The sequence below is a fragment of the Malania oleifera genome, chromosome 5, assembly GCF_029873635.1.
Source record: "Malania oleifera isolate guangnan ecotype guangnan chromosome 5, ASM2987363v1, whole genome shotgun sequence".
Classification (NCBI taxonomy): Eukaryota; Viridiplantae; Streptophyta; class Magnoliopsida; order Santalales; family Ximeniaceae; genus Malania; species Malania oleifera.
This window is the reverse complement of record NC_080421.1, coordinates 12,113,013-12,131,334: the sequence shown is the minus strand read 5'-3', so window position 1 is coordinate 12,131,334 and position 18,322 is coordinate 12,113,013. Positions and strand designations below refer to the sequence as shown.

General features: G+C 32.2%; 1 protein-coding gene across 6 annotated transcripts in view; it reads right to left on the bottom strand.

Annotated features, from left to right (window-relative positions):
• The window catches only part of LOC131155245 (uncharacterized), an 87,877-nt gene extending 76,707 nt beyond the window's left edge, over nucleotides 1–11,170 (bottom strand). For all 6 annotated transcript variants that reach the window (XM_058108241.1, XM_058108242.1, XM_058108240.1 and 3 more), the window contains exons 1-4: nucleotides 10,954–11,170; nucleotides 10,462–10,793; nucleotides 9,256–9,359; nucleotides 1,532–1,600 (exon numbers count right to left, since the gene is read on the bottom strand). In XM_058108241.1, coding sequence (XP_057964224.1) covers nucleotides 1,532–1,600; nucleotides 9,256–9,359; nucleotides 10,462–10,793; nucleotides 10,954–11,163 — 715 coding nt within the window. In that variant the 5' untranslated portion in view covers nucleotides 11,164–11,170. The remainder of the gene's footprint in view (nucleotides 1–1,531; nucleotides 1,601–9,255; nucleotides 9,360–10,461; nucleotides 10,794–10,953) is intronic.
• Nucleotides 11,171–18,322: the final 7,152 nt, after the last annotated feature.

The following is an 18,322-nucleotide window of genomic DNA, read 5'->3' as shown; positions in this document are numbered from 1 at the left end:
CCTGTGTTGACTTGAATTTGAGGATCATATAGGGAGGATTTACCATGAGATCTCCAGCATGAGGTGATCAGTTTGTCCCATTGAACAAATAACACTTATATCTATCTCGCACCATATTCCCACCTCACCTGACTTCTTAGCCTATCCTGGCTCTCCAACTGCTAGTAGTTCCATAAGTAAGGGGTTCAGCCCCTTCTTCAGGGATTTTTAGCTCCTGCTAAATAGGGGCTGCAAATAAGCCAAGCCATTCACAAGCTACTTGGTGCTCAGCTCAATAATAACTTGTTTGTTCATTAAGATAAATGAGCCAAGCTCGAGCTTAGATTTTGAGCTCAAAAACTAAACGAGCCAAGTTTAAGCTAGATGATACTCGGCTCACTGCGAGCTAGCTTGTTTAACTAGCTTGCAACTTGGATTGTTCAATACTCAAATAATAGGCTAGTCTAATAGGTTTAGGAGTTAACTAAGGAAATAAGTTCATTAACTCTTTAGTATATAGGATCAAAAATAGACTTCTCTACTTGCTTGATAGGAAATTTCTATATTTGATTTAGAGTTTATTTAAACTGACATTATTTTATATATATAAAAGTATTTTCTCTTCAATCACATAGTTTTATTTACCTTCCAAAAAATTTTAATGACAAAAGACAGTAAAACTCAAATAATAAAAAAAATTATGTTTTGAATGAACTGAATCATTTGCTTGTTTAATCGATAAGCAATTTTAGATTTAATTTTACGTTCATTAATATATAATCAAAATTTTAACAACATTAGTCTTGACTCATTTAGGCTCGTTTTAAGCTCGAATAACAAATGAGACGAACATGAACACGGCTTAACTTGGCTTGGCTTGTTTAGTTAACGAGCCCAGCTCGAGCTCCGTTTTAAAGGCTCATTTATTAAACAAGCCAAGCTTGAACATGCTAAAGCTCAAAAAAATAACTAAGCTTGTATATGATGGAAAGAGAGTATGTTCAAAATAACTAAGCTTGTGGAAGGCAACTTTAAGGGATTGAAAGCAGAGACTTATTTATTCTAAAAAGTAACTAAAATGTATGTGTACATTTTTCTAACATAACATGATATGATAGATACTAATTACAACCTCCCCACCCTGCAGCACACATGAGAACTTAGTACAATTTAAAAACACCTAAACAAAAACCCAATAAGGAAATAAACAAATAATGTTATCAAGTTATGAATAGCAACAAAAAAATAAATTCAAGCATGAAGGAAGCATTGACAGATTCCAAGTAACATCACATCCTCATTTGTGCAAGCAATTAAGCCTTGTGAAGATCAGCCTTCTTAAATGGCTCATAAAAACTGACTGACCTCTAGCATGCTAGCCAATCACCTATAGCCAAATAAAGGGGGATTCTTCCCTGGACCATTACAATTAATTCAAACAAATATTGAACCACAACAACAAATGATACTGATAGTATTACAAATATAAACAGCTAAAATGTAAACCACCAATCACAAGATCTGCATTGAAAAAGAAAGAGGAAAAGTCAACCTGTATGCCCAGTAAAAGTGTGTACACATGTTCTTCCCTTCCACAGCTTTAAAGTTGTATCACTTGAGCCTAAATTACCATACAAAACAGATCAACATCAAACATTTGCAACAAAAGGCATACTGGGTCCATACATTTAAAGTTGATATAGCATTCAATCAAACATGCCCAAAAACAAAAAAAAAACAAAAACAAAAAAAAAATTACATGAATCAACTGCTGATCCAATGAATCAAATGCTCTTGACAGTGCACAATAATATACAACTTAAAGATAGTACTACTCTATCAAATATTTCATACAACGTCTGAAGAAGAACATGTAGGTAGACTGTAATGAAGAAACAACTTAATGGTAATCAAGAGACAACCCAAAATCTCTAAGCATATCAGTGCAGGGGAATCATTGAGAGGCACATTTTAAGGTCTTATTTTGTAATTTTAGTAATTTGGGATTTATTAAGGATTCATATTTGTTCAGATTTTATCACCATTCTGATTATTTAGCTCTAGGGGGAAGCCTCTACAAAGATGGCTTCATTGTGCATTTTTGGCCCATCTTGAACAATTAAGAATTGAGAAACACTGATTTCTTAGTTCTTTTCCTTTATTTTCATTTATTTTTTTCTTCCTTTAATTTCTGATATTTTCTTGCCAATTGATTTTTCATTACAGCCTACTCCTACTACTTAACAGACATCTTTTCAGATGATACTCTATGAAACATCGCCATGAAGCAGGTATTGGCAACAGAAGCTGCATTATACATTATAAAGTATTGGGGAAACGCCTAAAAAGACATTCTCCAATCTTGCTGACATGAACAAGTGATCAAATAAATGCAATGAAACATCACCAGAAATGCAGAAATCCCATGAGGGGACAAAAGATTTTTATCGACAACTTAAACCGGCTCCAGACACATAAGGGTCGATTTGGTCCACGGCATCTTTCAACATTCCCGGGAATGTGACATGGAATCCCATTCTCACATTTGTTTTGGGGCCAGAATCTAACATGGTGGTAATCTCACACCTAAGAATGAAGGATTCCCTTCATGGATAAGTTTCATGAGAAACCCACTCCCGTGGATATCTTATTTTTAGGAATGTTGCCCCCATTATATTCTCCTGTTTGGACACTAATGCCCTCATAATATAGTATTATTAGTTTATTACATAATATTATTATATTTATAATAAAAAAAGAAAACGAAAAAATGAAAATAATGCTTTATCTCCCAATAGAAAAAGAAGAGATTCCATTGAAGAAGAAAGAATAACAAAAAGAAGGATAAGACATCCACCCATGGGGGCTAAAAACATAAAAGAAGAAACTAAAATCAAAATAAGGTCCACTCAAGACCAGTAATGGACACCACTTTAAAACAGCCTATAGAAAAGGACCAAAGAGAAATCAAGTAATGAATTCTTTCCCATAGCAAAGGACAAGTGAGCTTCTGCCTTGAAAAAATATGAGCATTCCTTTCTACCCAAATTCCCAATAAAACTGCAATGGAAATAATATTATTTTGTTACATTATAAAAGTGGTTAAAATTCTGAGACCACATTGGCCCCCATTATTCCGGCTAATTCGTTTACTGTGTTGGATTTTTTTTTTTTTTTTATGATGGTTTTGAATTCTTTTAGGACATGAATATAATTTGGTACATATTCTTAGTAGGTTTTCTGCTAAAAATATGATTATTCCTCATATATTTTTCACATTTCACACACCCAAGGGTACAATGATAATCTTTCTGAAATGTCAATCAAGATTCTCATGTTGGACCAAACACTAACAATGGCATCCTGTCCACATTCCTAGGAATCTTACAACACAAACCAAAGCAAGCATCACATTCCCATGGATTCCTAGGAATGCCATTCCATGGGAAATATTTTTTTATCTTTTTAAAACTTCGTTTTCTAAAGAAAAGCTTTAAAGGACATCTTTGTATGACACTAATCATCTTAGAAAAATGTCATAAGAAGCATAGGTGAGTTACCACAAGATCTGTAGGAGGGGACGTCAGGGCCAGGAGAAGGATCTGAGCAACAAACGAAAAGTGGATGGCTTTGTCTCGCATTCCTCTTGCAATCTTCTGGTGTGCTTGGAAAGAGAGGAATGGAAGGATTTTTTGTCTTGACGCCTCAGTTCAGCAAAGAGCAGTGGTTTACTGCATTACTAGTTGGCATTGTGGACTTGCTGCAAATGAGTTTAATGTAATTTTTCATTTTTGTGACACCCTACAGAGCAACTGATTTTTTGTACTACAGTTTGGCATCCCCTTGATGCCCTTTTAATGCATGCCTTTTTTTACTGATACAAAAAAAAAAAAAAAAAAGGTAGTGGATTTAAAAAATTAAAGTGGTATTTTTTAGATACTTTATTAGAAGAGTAAAATAGCCTATTAGAAGAGTAAAATAGCCTCAGTGCGTCTATAAGATTGCTTCATTGTGAGCTAGGCATCATGGGTTCGACCTACAAAAGCAGCATCCCTACATGTGCAGGTAGCAGCAAAAATTTGACATTCCCCACATCCTGCCCTGGCAGAAGCCTCATCAACTGGGTGACTCTTTTTATGCTAATATTATCAGCACATTGATTTGTATAGCACATATATATTTTTTTATAAGGGTACTATCCGTGTTGTGTTCATGTCAAATACCGACACTCTAAAGAAATGTATCTGACACATCATAATTCAGTCTGTGGTCTTAAAGCATGTTTTCTGCTTTGAACACCTCCTCAAGTCTCCATGGCACTACTTAGACACTTCTTCAATGTTTCTTTGACATACTTCAGGCATAGTAACAACACGTTGCAATATGAATTTCATTTATTTATTCATGAAAAATATATTTATAAAGCAAAAATAACCACAATCTTGGTTTTCTTTTTGAAAAGAAAAAGTAATCATAACATTTTAAAATGGAAGGAATACTATATTGAGATTTTGTACAAATGATGAATAAAGAAATTGAAGAAGAAAGATATGCATTTCTATTAGATTTTTAATAAATTGTGCTATATAAATATTTTTTAGATAAAAGAAGAAATACTATTGGTACAGGCAGCATAGAACAAGAAGTCCTCCTAAAAGATGCAAAAACAAAGGAAAGGTAAAATAAACTACTACTAAAATAACAAAGCCCTCCAATGGTAATGCACATCAAGTCGTCAGCCAAAAAAAGCAGTACAACAGTTCAAAGCCAAAAAGAAAAAAAGAATCCTACTCGAAACCAAAGCATGCAACATCACACTTACATTGAAGATTCTAAAGTTGCATTCCAATCAAATACACCATCCAACAGAAAAAGTAGCACAATTCCACGTATCTTCCCCTCTTTTTGTCCTCCAAAGCTCTTAAACTTCTGGAGGGAATAACTCCCCAGGAAAAAAAACATACACAATGATCCCTAAAAATACCAAAAATCTTGCTCCAAAAATACTAGGAGAAGAATAATGCAAAAATAAATGTGCAATTGTTTTGCTACTCTAGAAACACAAAACATAAGCATATGGGGACAATGCTTTAAAGGGCGTGAGCAGACCATTGCATTGATCCCATTAAAAATAGTAGACCAAAAAATGCCCTGATTATGAAAGGGGATATAGCCTTCCAGATCAAAGAAACAGCCCATTTTGAGGGCAGCCTTAGATCAACGGTAAGTTTGCTCCTTCGTCACCTGTTGGCCATGGGTCCAAGTCCAAGGAAACAGCCTATCAGCATAAAAGCAGGGGTAAGGCTGTGTACAGTGTGATGACCCCCCCCCCAAAAAAAACCCTGGCAAAGCAAGGAGCCTTGTGGCCCCAGAATGCCCTTTTTTTTCTCAAAAACCATCATGTCTTCATTGTGACATGTGCTACATCTTTCAAATCCTTTGTAAACATACCTATGTCCCACCTCTGCATCTATGCTTCACCGAGCTCTATAATGGCACAAAAACTAATGTGAAAACAGGTCGCTGAGATACAAGAAACTGCCAAATCCCAATACATTAATGAGCTCATAATTTTTTTTCCTTCAGTCATGAATGAATTAAACTAGTAAAAGGGGGTGTTAAGTGGTTTTTCTTTTCATCAAATAATTGTGGTAACTGGGGAACATAGACAGAACTCCAGGTCTCACACTCTACTTATAATATATCTCATCAACCCCAAAATGAGAATCGCACCCTCACTAACATAGGTAACATCGGAATAATAAGTAATATTATACATGGTATCCTATAACACTCCCTCACGAGATGGAGAGCATAATATAATATGCCCCTAGCTAATTACAAATGAATTTAACTCGTGCAGTGGGCACCCTCCCAAAAGACATGGTAAGCAAATCAGCCACTTGATACTCAAGACTTTCCCAAACAAAATGCTAATCAACTTCATTGTATTTCATACCCTTATGACAAATTGGATTGGAAAAAAATGAACAGCAGCTTGATTATCACACATCAACTTTATAGGCTGTGAATGCAGAAAACCAAGCTCTTCCAACACATTCTTCAACCACCAGTTTGCACGTAGTATGAGCCATGGCTCTATACTCAAAATTTTACACTTGGCTGCGCAAGCACAGTTTGCTTCTTATTCTTCCAAGACACTAAGATACCTCCAACACAAATGCAATACCATATCAAGGGCGAGTCTGGCAACCCAATCCCTAAACAGGAGATGACTTTAGTGCTCGCACAGGAGACATTTTTTGGCCGCATCTTTGAGGTATCGCAACATACAAATTACAGCATCACATTGACTTGTTCAAGGAGAATCAAGGAATATCACACAACACTCTTTGCAAAAGAGATTTCTAGCCAAGTGGCTGAGATAATTAAATTTCTAATGAAGTCTCTGGTATCATCCATGATCGCTTGGAGTTCGTATTTGCATGCATTTGGATAAAATGCAAAATAAACTGTGCCGAGTTTTGTTCAAATCCACACAAACCCAAATCCAAAGCCTAAAATCTATACTCCCAAAAAAAACTTCAGATCCATGGGCATATTAACAAGCTTGGATCCCAACAGCTTTGTCTCACCCAGCAGGTCTAAAACATATTGCAATTCCCATACAAGATCTAGAAACCTCAATTCCCAAGAAGTACTTCAGAAATCCTAAATCTTTAGTCTAAAACTTTATCTACAAAAACTGCTTCAAATTGTTGTGTACCTAGACTATAGTCACCTATGATTACAACATCATCCATATAAATAGCGAGTGGGAATTTACATGCAGTAGAAGACCAACCTCAATCACTAGAACTACCAAACCACACTTTAGGAGACTGCTTCAAGCCAGAAAGATTTTTTAAGATGACACACGAACCTTGGTTCCAAGATGCCCACGAGGTTAGTCTATATAGACTTCCTCCTCATGATCACCATGTATGAAAGTATTTTTCAAATCCAACTGGCGTAGGGACCAAAAACATGCGGTATGTAAAGGGAGAAAAAGATGCAGTGATGTAAGCCTAGCAATTGGAGAGACCATGTTTTGATAGTCTAAACCATACATGAGTACTTTTAGCCAGACTCTTGCCTCCACACAAGCAATAGAACCATCAGGATTTGTCTTCACATTTTACACCTAGTGACACATTGACACACAAACATAGACTTATCCGTAGGAAGTGGCACATAAGGCATGCGTCTCTTTATCCATAGCAGCTCTCCAACAAGAGTAGGACAGGGTTTCAAACATAAACTTTGAGAGAGAGATAGAGAAGTAACAAAATAATAATAGGAGGATGACAAAAAATCGTCACAAACAAAATTAGAGATAGGATGTCGAATACAAGTTTGTTTACTGTCCAGAATAGCAATAGAAAGATCAATAACACATGAGACAAGATAAGCGGACAATAGAGTCAGAAGCGCAACACTAGATCCTAAAGGGGTCTCACCTACTTTGAGCTGCTGTCGTGCATGCACAGATGATCGAAAAAACCAAAAGGGCATTCAGAATACAAAGCATAAAAGATATGTAGGGAGACAATGGACGAGGGAGGTTTAGCTGCCCCTATCCCCCCAACCACAATAGTGGATATACAAGTAAAACAAGGCAAGTCATCAAAACAATAGAGTGTTGAAAAGAGATTGGTGGTTGTTCAAATACCTCGTGTATTTGTGTCCCTCAAATGAGTTTGTTTTGAAGATTTCCAATACACTAAGCCCCCGTTTGGGAGCACTTAAAAAATAAGCACTAATAGCGCTAATCACTTAAAATAAGTACTTTCTAAAAAAAGGGGTGCTTGGTTGATATTGCTAGAAGTGCTTATTACAAAATGTGATACTGTGCAACCACTTTTTAAAGTGGTTTTAAAGTGAAATTGAAGAAGCCTTCCAAGATAGCTTTTTGGCCACTTAAAAGTGGCACTGTACACATGCAGTGGCATTTATGTATGAACTTCCATGGCAATTTCGTAAATCTCCCCTTCTCTTTCACAGCACCTATCCCTCTCCCTCTCTCTGCACACTGCCCCCACAAAGCCTTCTCCTTTTCCTCCTCCCAATGGCGGCCAACCTCTGCTTTTCCTCCTCCTTTTCTGCCGCCACCACCACCACCTCCTCACAGTCCTGATTTACAGAATTGCCAAATCCACGAATTTGTAAGAGGAAAAAAGACCCTATATTATGTTTAATTAATACTAAACTAAATTTAAAAATGATAATTAATTAATCATATTATAATCAATATAAATTAATATGATAATTATATTGTATAAATATACATCATTAACAAGATTTGTTAATTAAATATAATCATGTATTATTTTACTAATTGAAGAAAATTTTAAATTTTAATTAAAGTAATTAAAATAAACATAAATTAAATTATTGACAATTCACCCGATCAAGAGTGTTTTCCTCAATTAGATTAAGGGTTATTAAATCCTTCCTCTGCCTCATTCCAAATTATTTTAAGCCTACCCCTACCCCTTTTCATTCCAAAAACAATAACTAACTCCTCCTCACAGGTGCTCTACTAGGTCTACATTTCAAATACCCAAACCATCTAAGCCTCCCCTCCCTTCCTTTATCTTGTTTTCAACCGGTGCTATGCATAAATTGTTGCGCATATGCTTATTTCTTACTTTATCTTTTAATATTAGATCAATCATCCACCTTAACATTCGCATTTCAGCAACTTTTACTTTTTGTACATGTTGTTTCTTAGTTGCCCAACATTCTAAACCATATAAAGCATAGTTTGCCTTATAGTCGTCTTATAAAACTTTTTTCCTTTTAATTTTAATGCTATTCTACGAATCACACAAACACCTGACGCACTCCTCCATTTTACCCAACTTGTTGTGTCACCAGCTGCCACCCTTCTTCGGTAGCAATGACAACCATTCTACCATCAATGCCATGTGATGTCACTACCATCATCACCATCCTACCATAATTCCATTTTCATTAAGTTGCTTCTAGCGTCAACCCCAAACCAACCATGATAAAAGAATACACATTCTGATGGAATCCATATTTCTGCAGAATCTTAAGCCACTCTGAATTGCAGGATAAAATTGTAACACGTTTTAGTAAATAAACAAGGCCAAATGCATTATCCCGATTGCTTCAATCCTCAAACTTCAACAGCAGAGTAAGATGAAAACTATATATATATATAGCAAAATAATACCTCAACACCCACACACGCGTGCCAAAAAATAATAATAACAACAATAACATAATATTTAGCACATTAGAAATTACCTGTAACAAGCTCGCCTGAAGGCAGCTTGATCACTGCTTGAATTGCTGCTTTATGAGCATCCCGAAACTCCACAGGTTGGCCGTTCCTCCACCATCTTAAAGTGCTAAATTGAGAAGCCCCAACAGAACATATCGTAAATTATGTCAACTCAACAAAATAGAACAAAAAATTATAAACAAGCCAATGTATACATAAGTTAATGTAGACTTAATAATAATAGGAAACTTTTTGAGAAAACCATACATCAGAAATTCATACTAGAAAATCGAAGACATGGCTTAACTATGTACAAAAACAAGCTCAATTTTATCAAGATCCATTCTAGAAAAATTGACATATACCATACACACGAAATCTTTAAACATGGAAATACATTCCACAAAATAAAATAAAAACAGCATTGACCAATCAGAAACCTAGCCATCTAACCTCCAACTGGATACTACCTTGTTTGATTACTAAGTTTATTGCAACCAAATCAGCACAAGTCTTTGGACAAGTATAGATATCCTAGTTACAAAGTGAAGGCTCCATTCTATTACAGATGCCCAAGTTTAGAGGGGAAATACTGCCATACTTCGTTGTATTTACATGTGTTTGATTACACCTAAAAGTTGTACATTATGCAATAAAGCATATTATCGCACATGCACTCTCTCTTTTTTCTTTATGAACCTTTGGTTCCAAGTTTTTCCGTATCAAATCCTATACAGCTTTACCTATTTAGTGCATTTACTACAAGATAGAAGCATGCAAGTGGAGTGCACAAAATATTGTGGCTCGACGAAGGCTACAAATTTGATGCTACATAGCAGTATAAAATAAAAAATAAAAAAAATAAAAAACTGACCTATTTACCAAGTTTACCCACCCATAAGACGAGATTTCCGCTATTTTTTTTGAGAAATTTTCAGAAGTTTGATTTTCTCTGCACTTAACATTAATTCCTAAGACTGCATGATCAAGAGCCTAGAAACAAATTCACTCAATATTAAGATACGGGCTTTGTCAGCATTTTCAAATATTTTTCTAGCTTTCTAGAGAAGAATGCGCTTGTTGCTTAATTTATTTGTTCCCAAGTAATGCAATACTTGCGCTTAAAGTCTTCATTAAATCCCATTTATGTAACAATAAACATAAATTTTGCCAACAATATATATATATATATATATAACCAGAATAATTTAGCTTGAATATAAACTAACCAATCAACAGACGAGGACACAATGTCCCCATTATCCAACGCAACCCCAGTGACTTGTAGTTGATGACCCTTCAATGCATGAACTCTCTCGCCTGATCTTAAATCCCAGACCATAACGACAGTATCCATGCCACCGGACACAAGTCCACCTTGAGGAAAATCCTCGCTGGGAGCGATCCATGCCAACGGACCCACAAAGCTAGAGTGCCCAAGTAGTATTTTGGACGTAGTGACCTTGTATTTAGCTGATGGATCGAGAGCCCAGAACCTCACAGTCCTGTCTCTAGACGACGTCGCTATTCCGGCGTCGCCACAAATGCAAATGCCGCGAACCTGATGATCATTGAACAACATTAATACAAAAGGTATAATCAATTCCATGCTAAAATATTGCAGTTTCAGATTAAAAAATGAATTTGTCAAAAATTTGCCCTCGCTGACTGAAAAAATTATAATTAAGAGGCAAACACGAAAAAAGTTCAGGAAATCTCACATCTTCTTCGTGACCGTGAAGCACACAGCTTAATCGATATTCGGCAGAATCGATCTCCATGCGAAGAGAATAATGGAAATGGGAGGTTTTAGGAAGGTTGGAGAAAAGGGCTTCAGAATCAGTGGAAAATGAAGGGAGCATATGAAGAGGGAGAAGGTAGTTCATAGACGAAACGACGACGTAGTAGTGAGAAAGTGGCACTTCTGCCATAAAGGATCAGAGCATTTCTTCGTTTACAAGTTTAGAGCATGTGAGTTCTATTTTTTACCTTCCCCGAGGATATTCTCAGACTCTCAGTATTATTATTTTACATTAGTGATCATTTAGAAATAATTTTCAAAAAAAAAATTACTAAATTTAATAAATATTAATAACAAAGTATTGAATTGAAAAAGTATTAAAAGTAATGAATAGTATTTAATTGTTTTTAAAATAAGTGATATTTGATATTTATTTTATTATAAGATATTATATGATAATTTTTAAAATATATTTAAAAATTATAAATATTAATATTTTTAAAATTAATAATTTAATTGATAATTATTTAATTATTTATAATTAAAATTTTAAATATTTACTGTTAAAAAATAATATAATATTATTATTTTTAATTAATAATAATCTTGTTATTAATATATATTTATGATATATTACTATCATATTAAATATGACAAAAATAATATTATTAATTAAATATAATTTTTTAATTTATTTAATGTTAATTTAAATTAAGTAGCTTCACTCTATAATTGAATTGTAATAACTAATATGTATTTTTAAATATAATTTAAATAAAAATTATTAATATTCATACAATTAAAATTTTAAATGATAATTATTTTAATTTTATAACTAAAATTTAAATATTTTCTATAAACTAAAATAATATAATATTATTTATTAATTAATTAACTATAATCTTGTTACTAATATGCATTTATAGCATATGATTATCACATTAATTTATTTTGAACTAACAATTTAATTAATAATTATGTTAACTACTTTTTTCAATTAAGTTTTAAATATTTTATCAAGTGAAAATCTTGATTTTTAAAAAATTGATTTTTGAAACAACTTGCAGATCATGGTTATGATCTATAAAAACATAGTTTGTTTCTATCCTTCAGGGTGTCTAGAGTTTCAAAATGACAACTTATAAAGAAATAATTCTTAATGACTTCAAATGAGGAAGATGAATCACATCCAGGTTCAATGGGAAACAGATTTTCAAAAACATCTTTTGCTTTGTAGCCTTTTGATACCTTGTAAGGATTAGGAGACTGTTGAGAAAAAGATTGTTGTCCTTTCATGATGGCTTTGAAAGAAGGGGCTTGAGGTCTTATGAGAGGTGAATATTTATTGTGAATGGGGATTTCTTTTGAAGGAGTGGCTTCTTTTGAGTAATAATCACTAGTCCTCTATTGCCTAGACATTTTTTCTTTGTAAAAAGTCTCTTGTTAAAAAATCTAGAATTGAGTTTGAAATATCTTTAATAAATTCAATTTAAAAATCAAACACAGAAAGAATTAATCGTCATCTGGCAAAGATTTGTTTTAAGACCAAATTTTTAACATCCTTTTAAAATATATCTTTTGCACTCTTACAATTTACTTTTAGTAAAAATTATTTATTAAATAAATTATTTTGAAAATTTTGAATGTATAAAACAATTGATAAAATTTCTTTTTTAACTGTTGAGTAATTAACTTGTAGTCGTGACCAGGCACCTGAATGAAACCTAACCAGGGTTTCTCTTGAATCTAACTGTTGTTTAAGAATACCTTCAAATCCAGCATCAAATGTGGTGACCCAAAAATATATATACGATTAAAACACAACAATAATAAAATAATAAAAATGGTCATTAAGTTAATATCAATACAGAAGTGTTTTTTTTTTAGGATCTTTTGTCTTAGTGAGTGCTCAAAAACATTGCGACTCAGTCACTCCCTGGAGGTCGGTCTGGTCAAAATGAAATTTCATAGGATAAACAGGATAGACACTGTTTATACACGTAAATAAGTACATATACATAAAATAGTGTTTTAACAGACATAATTTGTAAAAATACATAATATGATAATAATAATATAGGTATCATATGTGGGGCCCACATGAGTCTCGGAGTTATGTAGAGCTCATAAAATCATATAAAGACTATTAGAGTTACGTAAGACCCACTTGAGTCTCGAAATTGTGTGGGGTCCACATGAGTTTTCGAAATTTAAATTTAATTTTTTTAAAATAAATAAATAAATACTAAAACATAACTTAAAAGTAATAATAATGATAATAATGATTTAAAAAAATAAAATAATAAATAATTAATTAACTAATTAATTAATTAATTAAGTAAGTAATTAATTAAAATTTTATTTAATGAGAATGGTGGCAAGCACTCTCACGTGGCCTCCATCCCCATCTCATACTCAACTTAATACCTTACTCATCCTTTGCCAATTCTTTAATTTTTAAAAAATTATAATTTCACCCCTCCCCACACTTTTACAAATTTCACTTCTTCTCTAAAATTTTCCTATAAATAGGAAGCTCTCAATATTCATTTTTCACAAAAATTTTCAAAGAAAAAGAAGGATTAGTGAGTGAAAGAATTAGTGGTGGAGAGAGAATTTTTGAGTAAATTCTCACTCACCCACTCATTCCAATCTCATTTCTTAGAGATAGTTACTATGTTCGTAATACAAGATAAAAGAAGAGGTAAGTAAATTTAATTATATTAGTTTTTTTTTATTTAAAATTCATACCTGAGTTTATTTTGTAAGTAAATTTAAATTATGTTAGTTCCATAAAATTTTCATGAGTTTATTTTTACGTATATTTAATTATTCCAGTTCTATCTTTAATATACTTGCATTTATTTTTGAGTTAAAAAATGTTCTAATCCCCTCGGGTAAATTTTCAGCATTTCTTTCTATTAAAAAAAATTATATATATTTTTAACGCAAAAATTGTGTGGCATGAGTTTATTTTTACGTTGCATTTTTTTCATGAAAATATGAGTAAAGATGAGATTTTCAAGATATTATTTTAAATCGCATAAATTATAATAAGATGATTTTAAAGCCTCTTATTGTAACGAAAGTTCAAAGTTACAGATGTTCGGTACCGCAACTTAAAATTTAAACGGATCAAAGTGTACCCACACTGTTTACAGAGTGGTTATTTATGTTAGTGGATTTCTCCTAAGTGCACACCTGACTTCGGATCAGGACTTAATAAGGAAAATCTCATTTAATGTTTACGTACGTTGATTTAGTTTGGTCGGCCAACTAGCTAAGTCCAGTCTTCAGACCGCAAAAGCCAATCATGGGGGTAAACATGACTTATGACAAACTGGCCTAAGGGTGATTTTTACAATATATGTTTATACATATTTAATTACATGTACAAAGTTATTGATGATTTGAAGGAAAAGTATATGTTTATATGAAAAATGTCATTATTGTATCTAAATGACGATCTAAAGGAAACGTATAAGGAAAAGTATATATATATATATATATATATATGAATGTATATAATTAAATATTTTTACAGTTTTAAAATTAAAAGTTAAATTTAACAGTCACAGTATATGGTTATTAAATTTTACTGTTATAGTTAACAGTAAAAGTTTTATGCAGAAATTTTTAAATTTATATTTATTTTATAAGCATTTTTGAAGTTATGGTATTAAATATTATTTTATGAAATTTTTAAAAAACTCATTTTGGTCACACACTAATAATAATCTTATTTACTTATTAAGTATCGTCTCATCTCAATCATATTTTTACATTTCAGATAACTCTAAAGGATATATCGGAAATCAGACATAATAAGCATGCGAGTGAGAATAGAATATAAAAAATAAAGCCTGATTATAAATATTAGTATAATGCCAGATATTTAGGCTTATGTAATTTTTCTTATTTTAAAATAAATGATTGTAATATGGATAATTAGCGTTCTGATTTAATAATAATTGAGCTTATTTACTTCCGTTGTAAATCAATGGTAAAAAGTAAATATCCCAGACCCTTTGGGGTTGGGGTATTACATCAAAGACATATGTTTCTACTATCATAAAAGCTTTTGGGTCGGGAATGCTAAGGCAATGAAGACTTTTGACTAAAGTCTTGACCTTAATAACTGTTTGAGTATGTTCATCTGACCATGTTGGTGGATTATTCTTTAATCTATTGAATAATGGTTTTAAAAAAATTATTAAATTTTGAATAAAGTCTAATAGGTAATTTAAACATCCCAAAAATCTTTGTAATTGATTCTTATCCTTAATTTCGTTTGGAAATTTACTTGCAAGTTCTAAAGATCTTTGAATTTGAGTAATTGTATTTTGATAAATGTTGTGACCTAAAAATCTAACATTAACTTAGAATCATTTGATCTTTGGTTGTGAAACCATCAAACCACTTCTTTTGATAACTTCAAATAAAATATTCAAATGTTTGAAATGTTGTTTTATTGATTCTGAGTATACAAAAATATTGTCTATGTGTACAATTATAAACTTTGTATAAGAATTAAAAATTTACCTCATAATATTTTGAAATTCAGAATGAGCATTTTTCAAACCAAAAGACATTACGTTTCATTTGTAATGTCCAATTGGTACTGTAAATGTTGTCTTATATTTATCTTCTTCTACAATTTGTATTTGTTAAAAACCTGACTTCATATCAAATTTTGAGTATATGGATGTTGCACATAACCTATTTAATAAATATTTTTTTATTAGGTATTTGATACATAATCCATTGTAAAGTTTTGTTTAAAGACTTGTAATTAATTATAAGTCTTGGACCTCCCCGTTCAATTTTAGTTTGATTTTGAACATAAAAAGCTGAACAACTCCATGGTGATTTGTTTTTTCTTATTAATTTTTTCTCAAGTAAATATTGATTTCTTTCTTACAGTATTCAAGTAACTCTTTATTCATTTGAATAGATCTTGGTTTTGTAGGTATTTTATTTTCAGTAAATTCTTTAACATGAGGTAATTTTACCATATATTTTTTTCTTGACGAAAATGCATTGGGTAAATTTGAACAAACTTCATTTTCTAACTTTTCTTTAAATTGCTCAATTTTACTTTTGATTTCTTGAGTTTGAATTCTCTCCTCTACTTTCTTCTGACAAATTTCTTTTGACAATTGTTTAATATGTTTTCTCTTTTGCCTGATTAAATTTATCTTTTTGACTACTAAGTCTTTTAAAGTATTTATGTATTTTTCTTTCATTTTTTCTATGAATTCAAATATAATTTCTAGACCACCAATTTGTGTATGTATACCCTTTTCATCAACTTTAAATGGATAAATCAAAATAAAAAATGGTGTACCAAGTATAATTTCTTGTTGTATATTTTTGACAAGTATGAAGGTTGTCTTTAAGCATAGTTCCTTATTACAAATATGAACAACTGAAATTTTAAATCTTATTTGTAATCTTGCATCGTTTGTACCATATAATTGAGTATTTGTTTTTTTATAATATTGAGTTGGTATTAACCCTTTTTTAACACAATTTATATCAGCACCTGTGTCAAATAAGGCCCGAGCGACTAACACAAATGTTTTATTAATAATAATTTTACTTTTGTATACCACTTATGAATGTTGACTTTTGATAAATATCCTAAAAAAAACTTCTTTTTCATAGTTTGTTTGAAAACTATTGTCTTCATCTTCATCATCTGATTCAATTAATTCAACTTTTGTTTTTTCCTTATCTAATGAGCTAACTTTTAGTTGTAACTTATCTATTTCAATTTTAATCTTATTAATTTCTTCTTTTGTATTTTTAACTTCTCTTTGCAAATCTTGAATAGTCGGTTGATTATATGTATTATCATCTATTGATTTCTTCTCTCTATATCTGCTGATTATATCAGTGATATCATATCCTTGTTTAAATTTAGGTTTCTTTTCTTCAACTAATTGTTCTTTTAGTCTTGTTAAATACAAATTTTTTATTTTTGGATCTTCAATGTGTTCAATCATTTCAAGCATAACTTCACTTTCTTTAGTAATTACATTGATACATTTAGAACACTTGTCACAAAAACAAAATCCTACTTTTACATTACATGATTCTTTATCTAAGGATGACCCCGATGATGAAGTTTTTTGAATTTCATTAACAAATTCTTCTTCTGTTTCAGAAGATGATTCCGATGATGATTTGTGACGACCTGCTTATTTTTCACATTTTTTTATATTAATAACAAAATCAATATTTCATATTCTAACTCAGCAAATCATAATACACCTAGACCTGTGGGTACCAGGGATAAATCATAACACAAAACGGAAGCCTAAATAGCAAGAAGCATATAATCACAATATAATAAATACAAAACATCCATCACATTACTATAAATACCAGAGTCATTACATCCACTGTATTTCAGTATATACATTCCAAAAGAAACAAAATTTAAGGACACTTCCCACAAAAATCCAAATGTCCCTACTAAAACTTACCATTCAAAAAGGGTAGACAGTAGCTCTAAATCAGCAGGGCTTTTTCCGCTCTCCTATCAGGGGCTCCTAAAAAGTTTGTGAAATTTTGGGGTGAGACACCTCTCAGTAAGAGAAATAAACTAATACCAGTGTGTGACAACATGAGTATATCGTGTTATATATATACCATACATAACATATCCAGTAATTGTTTGTCAAATCTAGAAAAACATATATATATCAAAACATGGCAGAACATACTGCATTTTCATAACATATCCCATCTCATATCATAATAATAACACAAAACATGCTGGTAGGTTAGCTAGCTGGTATCATGTATTACCCCCACATGACTGGGTTGTGTGGTCTGAAGGCAGGACCTGACAATGGTTGGCCGACCATTGCCAAGTCAAAAGTGCAGTCTATAAGTCTGATGGGTCTGCCTGACCTGGTCTATACACCAGGGGCGATCACACTCTTCTTAAAAACCACATCAACCATCCAATCTCACACCACTCCGTACAGCGGCGTTAACACAAATATCATGATCACGAAGACCATGGACACATAGCAACGGTACCGTACAAGTGCTAGCCTAGACCAAACCAACTAGGTTTTGATATCATATAACATGTACTGAAACTGTGATACAAGGATATTTCATATCATTAATTATCAATTCAATCATATCATTTTGCACATATACGTACATTATGAAAATCATCGGCCCGTACGCCAGCAAATCATAGCACAGCCTATACGCTGACAAATCACATCATAGCACAGCTTGTACACTGACAAACATATCATAGCCCAACCCGTACGATGGCAAATCACATCATAGCACAACTCGTACACTGGCAAATCATATCATAA